General features: G+C 49.4%; 1 protein-coding gene across 1 annotated transcript; it reads left to right on the top strand.

Moving 5' to 3' along the window:
* The first annotated feature begins 633 nt into the window (after positions 1-633).
* On the top strand, positions 634-10,451 carry gpia (glucose-6-phosphate isomerase a). The gene is made up of 18 exons (XM_046393113.1): positions 634-896; positions 2,564-2,654; positions 3,808-3,876; positions 4,815-4,934; positions 5,016-5,099; positions 5,466-5,612; positions 5,987-6,058; positions 6,306-6,350; positions 6,581-6,634; positions 7,133-7,193; positions 7,670-7,713; positions 8,393-8,545; positions 8,918-9,047; positions 9,146-9,222; positions 9,300-9,428; positions 9,509-9,584; positions 9,909-9,975; positions 10,089-10,451. The coding sequence occupies exons 1-18, from the start codon at positions 778-780 to the stop codon at positions 10,210-10,212; spliced, it is 1,662 nt and encodes a 553-aa protein (XP_046249069.1). The 5' UTR covers positions 634-777; the 3' UTR covers positions 10,213-10,451.
* Positions 10,452-10,646: the final 195 nt, after the last annotated feature.

Here is a 10,646-nt window from a genome sequence, read left to right as displayed (position 1 = left end):
GTCTGATCAGTGTGCGGCCATGATGAAACACAAAGTCTAATTAACTTTAGCACGTATTTGTCTGCATGCCACTGGCGGTTTAATACACAACTTTATTATGCTCCAAATCAACTTGTGAGGTTTTTAATTTCAGGGCTTTAGAGATGCATCAGCACCCCTAAAATAAACTAAAAGTGAATCCTTTCTTTCCTTAGCAGACCGTTAAGTCACCTGAATGTTTGGGCTACAAACCCTGAACAGGAAATGCTTCAGTCTGTTGAGTGTGTAGGCTTCCATAGCCCAGAACAGGAAATGGTGAGAGCTCATTGGTCAGGCGTGTCACGTGACTGTACTTTAGTCAGTTTTGGCATTAATATGCCTCCGTACATCACATCCAGTATGATCGCCTTCACTTTATATAATCCCAGGCAGTCGGTATGATTTGCTTCCATACGGTCCCATCATAACATTTCATTTCATTTTACGTAACTCAGCCTGAGGGGTGTGTGTGTGTGTGTGTGTGTGTGTGTTATGGGCCCTAATCTGCCTCCACAGTCCCGGACTGTCCCATTAGGTGTGGCTGTGCTGCTGTGGGAGGAGTTAATCCAGCGGGGCGGTGTTTGGCCTCAGCAGCCATTGGTGCAGACGGGTCTAACCACCTCCGTCCCCCGTCAGTGGTTTATCAGCTCCGCCCGGCCCTCTTCATCTCCTCCTGAGCACCACACCGAGACCACAACACCGCCTCTGAGGTTGGAGTAACACGGAGCCGCTGCCAGTATAACCAGGACAACCAGCATCATGGCGCTAACCAACGATCCCACCTACAAGAAGCTGGAGCAGTGGTACAAAGCCAACGCCGGCAGCCTCAACATGAGGGACATGTTTGACTCCGACAAGGACAGGTTCAGCAAATTCAGGTAGGGGAGACATTTTGATATCATGTGGAAGTGGTGGTGGTGGTGATGAGGATGGGGAGGTGGGCGTGATGCTGACAGCTGGGACTTTGACAGACATCGCAGCCTGTTCGGCCTTCACGTTGCGCTGCAGATCACCGCAGTAATTCAGCTAACACGACTCAAAGCTGCCCGCTCGGTGAGCTCACTGACGGCTTGTATTCGATGTGCGTCCGCCGCCAAACAGCGCGGGTCTGATCAATCTCTCGCTCTTCTTCACTTACAAGGTCATTGCTTCACAGCAGAACTTCCCCCCGCTTTCATTTCCTAACTGGAAACGTCTCCGGCTGCAATCCTCAGACCTGCGATCACATGTCAGCTCAACTCGTCAGCCTGTCGACCGTCAGTCGATTAAAACAAGCGACGGTCTTAATGTCGGCACTCAATTATCATCCAGCTAATGTTAGCTGGCTTGCTAATGTCACAGCATCCATTATCGGACAGCCGAGCTGGGTTGATTTCCGTGTAACAGGTTATCTGTCAGAGCGTCTAAAATGTTTAATAAAATACTTTGATGAACACTGCACCATTTGTCCATCTCCCCTGCTTAGACTGGATGTGATTTATACCTGGCTAATGTTAGCTAAACATAATGTGAATTCCTTAAGTCCGTTATGGGACAAGGACATAAAACTTGTCCAAATGAGAGATTTCACAGCCCGGTTACAGTTTGGTGAGTGTGTCGACACATTGCAGAATAAACTGTTCCTAATGTTGAACATCCGACCTGCCCCGCAGTTAACCGTGTCTACAGACAAACTGGCTAATGCTAGCGCAAGTTGGACCAAACTTGTTGAACATCGTGAAGTGTGAGCCGTCGTGCTAAAGTTAGCCGCGCGTGCGGACAGGGACGTGTCCGAGAATGGACGCCATCCGCACATTTTGCCGTCTTCCTTCAAAGCCTCAGCTCGTAGCTGCTGTGAAATCAGCTGAAGTCACTTTCTGCACACGATGAAGCAGAAACATTGAAATGTGAACCCGAGGGAAGCGTTTGTGATGAACTGAGTCATCCTGCATGTGTACGTGCGGCGCGACGCGTCGCGTCTGTTAACGCCACAGAGGAACACCTACCGCGTGCAGCGTTAACGGAGGGCTAAACAGAAACACTAATATTACGGTCTGCACAGAGACGTTCATGTCGTCGTGTTTGGGTGAACATGACCGGTTTGAACAGCAGACACGCCCCGTTCATCTCCCAGAGCCGCAGCCAATCAGCAGCGAACACTGGGAGTACACGGTGTGTGTAGTACAGCAGTGAGGGAACGCGGTACTCTGAGTACTCTTCACAGTACCACCATCATTATTCTACTGATTTTCAGTTAATCATTTTGTCTATAGAATATCAGACTAGTGAAAAACATCCGTTAATCTGCCGCCATGGATTTCTGTTGTTTAATCATCTGTCAAAATATCTAGCGGTTAATTTGTGTTTGGCTTTCCTTCATTGGCATTGGATGAATTAATCAGTAAAGAAACAAGACATTGAACATTTTTATTTCGGTGAATTAAGGCAGCAGCAGATAACACGTGACGGTTTCTGCATCTCAGAGAGGACAAAGTGGGTCCTAATGAGACATTGACTTTTGTCCATCTTTCTGAGCTGAATGTGTCTCTGACTGTGTGTTGGACAGCACGATTCTGGAGACGGACGACGGAGACATCCTGCTCGACTTCTCCAAGAATCTCATCAACCAGGAAGTGATGGGAATGCTGCTCGCCCTGGTAACACACACACACGCACACACACACTCTCTCTCTCCTGTAACAGTGTTTTAATTTGAAACGGCACACACAGCTGAAGCTGTCTCCTCTAATCAACCTTAAGTCTCTTCGCTCGTAACACAACTTGAGCTCCTCTTAAATCCAATCTGCAGTGAAGATGGCCGTCCAGCCAGATGTTAATCAGCTGTGACACGAGTAAACATGCTGCTGCTTCGCTGCGGGTGAGCGTCAGGCGAAGGCCTCCATCAGCGCCAGCCCTCCGGTTCATTTTGAGTGTGGGTGGGGACACGCATCAGTCCTGCGGTCAAAACCATCTTTTGGAGCAACCCGTCCTGAGGCCACACGGTGATGCTCGGAGCTGGTGGACATGCTGCTCCTGATTGGGTCAGACGGGGACCCGATCCTGCGGCTCCACCTCCCCTTCACTACTGCACAGACTCTGGCTCCAAATGACATCAGCAGAACGAGTTTCGGCTTCATCACGGCTCGTTCTGTCTGCATGAGGCCTGAAACGCACCGTGCGCCTGATGAAGCTTCATCGCTGACTCGTGCAGAGGCTGAAACGTCACAGCCTCATCACGCTCTCAGTTTTTATCTGTAGGCCAAACCCGACGAACCAAACGGCTCAATGTGTAAACGAAGAGATGATTTGAGTCAGGCCACATTGCTTTCCACCATTTTTAGTATCGTTGCGTGTTGCCCATGTTGTGATAACGTTAAGCTGTCTGGCCGACTGTTGCTTCATGTTCTCTTTCGCTGTCCAGCGACTCTTGATATCACATATCATGTCAGCCAGTCTTTGGAAAGTGAGACCACATTTTTGTCAACCTGTTGGGTCGATTTCTTCCTCTTCTGATAAAATGAGAGCTGATCTGAATGCTGCTGCTCAAAGACACAATGAAACAGGAAGGTTTCGCCACGTTGTTTTGAAAGAGAAACCTCCCACCTGGACTCTGGATTGCAGCAAGCAGAGTGCTGCCATTGTTCTGCAGCATTATGTTAACATCTGTGGGAATGTGGTAACACGGCTTACAAAACTTCCTCTTTAGGCTGCACAAAAGAAGTAAAGATTTGCCACACCGCTGCTGCTCGTGGGGCAGATATGATGCTGGTATGTTCATGTGTGTAAACTGTACTGCTGTAACGTTCACAGGCCAAGTCGAGGGGGGTGGAGGAGGCCCGGGAGAAGATGTTCTCTGGAGAGAAAATCAACTTCACCGAGGTACTGAACACAACATTTAAAACATGCTAATCAGACCTGAATGTGGCAGAAAGTGGCCACTGAAGGCACAAAGGTGACACCTACTGGACAGTGTGGTGTCCTACACTCACTGAGCTCTACAGGCTCCTGCACAGACGTTAATGAAATAATAATAATTAGTTTAGTTTAACTAATCTGTCTTCTGTCGACTGATCACGTACATCACTGGTTTGGATCCACAGTCAGCTGCTGTTGTTTTCGGACAGAATTCTCCTGTTAGAACAGTAAAGTTCCTGTCCAGAAAATCAAATCAGAACAAATAGATTTTTACTTCCCCTCAACTGATTGTTTTGTTCCTTTGTTGTAACACTGCAGCAATGAGGAGACGTTATCAGCAGTGACAAAAGCTGCCCTCACAGTGACTGTGCACATTAACACACACACACACACACACACACAGCGGTCATGATGCAATGGTGTTGTGTAACAGCATCCTCGGTGACTTTGCAGTTTGTGCAGATTCAGGAGTGAACAGGTTTACGAGTGAATATGGCTGCAGCTGTTGGATATCAGGATTATCAGCATCATGTTCTTCTCTTTCATTTTTTTTACTTCAGAAAACATCAAATCAATCAATGCAGATTAATTAAAAGATCTGAAACTCACAGTGTGAAGTGCAGACTTCCTGCCGCCATGTCAGCGCTGCAGTGAAAAGAGACACGACAGATTTGTTCTCCTCTGATTGGCTCAGGGAGACTCGAATGATTTAAAACCTGCTGCTTTGGCCTCCGCGGGGCGACTTCGGCCTTCTTCTTGATGTTGACTGTAGCTTCACTGTTGATTGGCTGCTACTCGTGATGTGTAACCAATCAGATCGTGGTGGGGGCGGGGCTACAGGCTGTGTAAGCGTGTTTTTCGATTCATCGTGAAAACCTTTGTGATCCCGTGTGTGTGCGCAGGGTCGTGCTGTGCTCCACGTCGCCCTGCGGAATCGCTCCAACACGCCCATCACTGTTGACGGTAAAGACGTGATGCCAGAGGTGAACCGGGTGCTGGACAAGATGAAGGCCTTCTGTCACGTACGTACCGACTGCTCGTGTTTCCCGCCACCACAGAAGAAGACGTGAAGGTTGTGACCTTTTGCCTTCTGCCGCTTACAGAAAGTTCGCAGCGGCGAGTGGAAAGGCTTCAGCGGGAAAAGCATCACTGACGTCGTGAACATCGGCATCGGGGGCTCCGACCTGGTGAGCCACCTGTCGTTTACCTGTGTGATGTCATCAGTCTCGCACAGATAAACTCTGTGACCTGTAACTAGCAGCAGGTCTGTTAGAAATACACTTTGACAGCTGACGCTCCTCAGCCTGCAGCCTCAGTTACAACACGTTGCCTTCAGGGGCCTTCAGTAGCCCTGAGCTTTTTTTAGATGATGAGTCATAAATGAGTAAGTGGACAGTAGAAAAACGGGATTCATTCGGATGTTGTGTTTGATCTGATGGAGTCACACTGTGAATGTCATCACTTCCTGTAGTAATTTTATGTATGAAGTATGAAGTAACCGTAAGACACACGATGAAGACGCTGACCAGTTAGGTTCGCTGTGTTGCGTTCAGGGCCCCCTGATGGTGACCGAGGCTCTGAAGCCATACTCAGCCGGTGGACCAAACGTTTGGTTCGTCTCCAACATCGACGGGACTCATTTGGCCAAGACTCTCGCTCAGCTCAACGCGGAGACCACACTCTTCATCATCGCCTCCAAGGTGACCACGCACACGCACACGCACACGCACACGCACACGCACACACACACACACACACACACACACACGACCTGCTTCGCACCATCAGTCCATTTGTTAGATGTTTATGTCAGCTGATAACATATTCAGATCACAGCTTCATGGTTTCAAGTCAGATGTTTTCATATCATGTGAGAGTGTGTGTGTGTGTGTTTGTTTCATGTGAGTGTGTGTGTGTGTGTGTGCGTGTTTGTTTCATGTGAGAGTGTGTGTGTGTGTTTGTTTCATGTGAGTGTGTGTGTGTGCGTGTTTGTTTCATGTGAGAGTGTGTGTGTGTGTTTCAGTCCTGTTGTTTCACTGCTGGACTCACTTTGTGATGTTTGACCTGTTTTCAGACGTTTACCACTCAGGAGACCATCACCAATGCAGAGTCTGCGAGGGATTGGTTCCTCCAGACAGCCAATGATGTGAGTCTGTGAGATGAGAGGAAGATGATGATGATGATGATGTGCCTGCAGCCACCAAAGGAAATCAGATTACCCAGAAAGAGCTGACCTGCACAGACAATCCAAATGGTTAAAACTGTGGTTCCTCCCTGAGTGGACGTCTGGTGTCTTCGCCTGAACGTTGAGACGTTTGTATGCACACTGCAGGGCGGGACACAGCCGTCCATGAGACAGACGTCATCCTCATGTTCTCTCTTCTCTTCCACAGAAATCTGCTGTGGCCAAGCATTTTGCGGCTCTGTCCACCAACGCAGTAAGTGTCCACACTGTGTCCCTGAACTGAGACGGACCCCACGGTCAGCTGCTGGCTGTGTTCAAGCCCCACAATCAAATCACTTGTGTGAGCAAAAACCTCAATGTCAGATTTCATGAGTAACTTCTCCTCTTCCTCCTCCTCGTCCTCCTCTTCTTCCTCCTCCTCCTCTTCCTCCTCCTCTTCTTCCTCTTCCTCCTCTTCCTCCTCCTCCTCCTCTTCCTCTCCAGGCCAAAGTGCAGGAGTTTGGCATCGACACACAGAACATGTTTGAGTTCTGGGATGTAAGTTTGCCATGTTGTCGTCCATTAGACTGATGATGATGATGATGATGATGATGATGATGGTGTGTTGGGTTCTGACTTGCATCATGTAAAACTGAGCAGCATGTGAAGCAGCTGATTGATGATGTCAGACGAAAAGTTTGGTTTGCTTGTTGTCTGACTTCAATAACTTTGTAATATTCACTGTTAAACGTCACCACCTGGAATATTAACACAAAGCAAACACTACAGACTGACTCAGGATCAGTACACACTGACTGCAGTACACACTGACTCAGACTCAGTACAGACTGACTGCATACAGACTGACTCAGACTCAGTACAGACTGACTGCATACAGACTGACTCGGGATCAGTACAGACTGACTGCATACACACTGACTCAGGATCAGTACAGACTGACTGTAGATCAGTACAGACTGACTTTCCGTCCTGATGCTGCTCTGCGTGTGCTGTGATTGGTGGAGTGACTGTGATGTCATGTTTGCTCTTCCTCAGTGGGTTGGAGGTCGTTACTCGCTGTGGTCGGCCATTGGTCTGTCCATCGCGCTGCACGTAGGTACGTCTGCCGTGACCGCTCCTCACCTTTGACCTGCACTTCAGCCCCAAACCAGAGCTGCCTGCTGATTGGTGGACTGCATGTTTCAGCTAATCAGCTTCAGAAAGCTGAATTCACACTCGGATGTTTGTCAGGATGTTTTTCCTGATCCATCACAAAATGTAAAACATGAAGTTTTATTTCATGCTGATGAAGAACGTGTTCATCACACCGAACAGTCCACCTGTCCTCTGCTCTGCCGACTGATTCACGTTACTTCAGTGTTCAGCCTGAGCGGAGGAGATTGGGGCGACTGCTTGTTAGTCCAGTCTTCCAGGTTCAGTAAAACCAGTTTCTCCAGCTGCTACAGACGGATCACAGTACTGATTAAAGGATACTCTCAGCTAAAACCAAACTGTTGGTGCTTAAAGAGAAACTCAGCACCTGAAGTCACATGTGACCTCTGACCTGTGTGTGTGTGTGTGTGTGTGTTTCAGGCTTTGAAAACTTTGAGCAGCTTCTTGCAGGAGCTCACTGGATGGTAGGAAAACCTTCAGTTCTGTTTTGTTGCTTCTCACACACTTCAGTATCGACTGTTTGTTTTTCTATAACATGAAACCTCCTCCTCTTCCTCCTCCTGCTGCTGCTCCTCCTCCTCCTCTTCCTCCTCCTGCTGCTGCTGCTCCTCCTCCTCCTCTTCCTCCTCGCACTCCTTCTGATCCTCCTCCACTTCTTCCTCCTCCCTCTTCCTCCTCTTTCTGTTCCTCCTCCTCGCTCCTCCCTTTTCCCTCTGTCTCCTCCCCCTCTTGTTCCCTCCCTCCTCCTCTTCCTCCTCCCTCTTCCTCTTCTTCTTCCTCCCCCTCATGCTGCTCCTCCTCCTCCTCTTCTTCGTCACTCTTCCTCCTCCCTCCTCGCTCTTCCTCCTCCTCCTCCCCCTCCTGCTGCTCCTCCCCCTCCTCCCTCTTCCTCTTCTTCCTCCTCCTCCTCCCCCTCCTGCTGCTCCTCTTCCTCTTCCTCCTCCCTCCTCCCTCTTCCTCTTCCTCCTCCCTCCTCCCTCTTCCTCTTCCTCCTCCCCCTCTTGTTCCCTCCCTCCACCTCTTCCTCCTCCTCGTCCCTCTTCCTCCTCCCCCTCCTGTTCCTCCTCCTCCTCCCTCCTCCCTCCTCCCTCCTCCTCCCCCCCACCCCGTCTGTCTGTGGTTGACCTCCCCTCTCCTCTGCAGGACAGTCATTTCCGCAGTGCCCCTCTGGAGCAGAATGTCCCCGTCCTGCTGGCCGTTCTGGGCGTCTGGTACATCAACTTCTTCCAGGCTGAGACTCACGCGCTGCTGCCCTACGACCAGTACATGCATCGCTTCGCCGCCTACTTCCAGCAGGTCGGTGAGAGACGGGGAGGCCGAGACCATCTGGTCACGATTAATCCCAAATGTCACACGGCTCAGTGCTTCACGCTTGGTTTACTCTCATGTGAGACAAAGAAAAGCATCAAATCTTAACAAACTGAAGCTTTAGAAGATTTGGATTTCTACTTAAAACAACATTTTCGATATTAAAATAATTTCATACTGACTTTCAGCTGATCGACTCATTGACTGGCTGAAATATTTAAACATAATTCACTTCACAAAAAAAACCCAGCATGTCTGAAAAGCTTGAGCCGAGTTTGAAACCTGCTGCTGCTCTTCCTGTCGCTGTGACTGACTGACTGACTGACTGACTGACTGACTGAGTGTCTGTGCGGTCGTCAGGGCGACATGGAGTCTAACGGGAAGTACATCACTAAAGACGGCACCCGTGTCAACTACCACACCGGACCAATCGTGTGGGGCGAGCCAGGGACCAACGGGCAGCACGCCTTCTACCAGCTCATCCACCAAGGTGAGGCCCACACCTGTGTGCTCCAGCTGCTGTCAGTGCTCTCATTGTGTCAGTTGTTGAACAAGAAGACGCAAACTGACTTCCTGTTTCCTCATCAGGAACTCGTATGATTCCTGCCGACTTCCTCATTCCTGCTCAGTCGCAGCATCCAATCAGAGACAACCTCCATCACAAGGTAACGCCCACCGTGCTGCTCTGTGGTCCTGTCAGGTTCTGACAGATCCTGTGTGATAAGGGCTTGTTGTGTTTCAGATCCTCGTGGCCAACTTCTTGGCCCAGACGGAAGCTCTGATGAAAGGAAAAACTCCCGAAGAGGCTCGTAAGGAGCTGGAGGCTGCAGGCTTGAAGGGCGACGCTGTGGAGAAGCTGCTGCCTCACAAAGTAACTCCATCACTCACGTCAGTCCGCTGAAGTTCATCACAGACGCGTTGCTCTGACGCCGTTTCTCTCTCCGTTCAAAGGTTTTCGAAGGGAACAAGCCGAGCAACTCCATCGTTTTCAAGAAGCTGAGCCCGTTCGTGCTGGGAGCTCTGGTTGGTGAGTAGACAGGAAACGGATCAGAGGGTCTGTGCTGGCTGAACTGGTGGGACGTCAAGCCTGCAGTCCACCAGACTCTGCAGCAGCCGCCTGCTGCCACTAGAGGTCACTGTAGCTACAGGTTAAACTACAGCAGCTGACACACACACACAATGAAACTGTCAGGGTTTTAACCGGTCAGTCACACGTCAGTGATTCAAAGTTCTGACGTCGACGTGAACTTTGACTTGACATCTCGTCTGATATGAAAACCTTATCTGATGTGACTGATGATCCAGATGATTGTGTTTAATCCATAAACTCTCATAAATCTCTTTCTTTCAGCCATGTATGAGCACAAGATCTTCGTGCAGGGCGTCATGTGGGACATCAACAGCTACGACCAGTGGGGGTGAGCGCACGTCTCGTGTGTCTTCACACTCTGAAACTAAATGAATTCAGGCGTCAGGGTGGTGCAGGCGAGTGACATCACTCAGTAACTTCTTCCTGTTTCCCCGCTCGCAGAGTCGAACTCGGGAAGCAGCTAGCGAAGAAGATCGAGCCCGAGCTGAAGGACGACTCTGCGGTCAGCTCCCACGACTCGTCCACCAACGGACTCATCAACTTCCTGAAGAAGAACTTCGCCTGAATCCTCCTCCCCCGCTGGCTCCTCCCACCACGTAGTCCTCTGTCATTGGCTGAAATTGTGTGTCCTTGTGGCCCTTGAGAACGAGCACTTTATGTCTGTTGATCTTCACATGTAGACGTGTCTGAAAAGGCATCTTGTGTCAGTTGCTTTTACCTGAGAGGGCAAAGCAAAGCGTGCAGACATTACTGTAGGTGACCACTCACCCTCACTTTCAAAATAAAAGCCCTGTTTGTCACTGACTCTTGGCGTCATGTTTTGATGATTAAAGGGTTAAGGGGAGGATAACTTCAGTGTGGACCAAAGCAGAGTCCCCGTTCACTGATCAATCACTTTGTCCATAATGCGAGTTTGTACTTTATCTGACACGTTACTTTGCAGATTCGGATTAATAAAATAAGTGATGTTTTATTAAAGATTCAACTCCAGAATAAAAC

The sequence above is a fragment of the Scatophagus argus genome, chromosome 7 (assembly GCF_020382885.2).
Source record: "Scatophagus argus isolate fScaArg1 chromosome 7, fScaArg1.pri, whole genome shotgun sequence".
In the NCBI taxonomy this organism is placed as follows: Eukaryota; Metazoa; Chordata; class Actinopteri; family Scatophagidae; genus Scatophagus; species Scatophagus argus.
This window is presented reverse-complemented; position numbering and strand designations above follow the sequence as displayed.

Coding starts and splice junctions, on each gene's coding strand:
- gpia (XM_046393113.1), top strand. CDS start 778: ATGGCGCTAACCAACGATCCCACCTACAAGAAGCTGGAGCAGTGGTAC. Junction 4,935..5,015: donor AGATGAAGGCCTTCTGTCAC/GTACGTACCGAC, acceptor TGCCGCTTACAG/AAAGTTCGCAGCGGCGAGTG. Junction 9,429..9,508: donor AGAAGCTGCTGCCTCACAAA/GTAACTCCATCA, acceptor CTCCGTTCAAAG/GTTTTCGAAGGGAACAAGCC.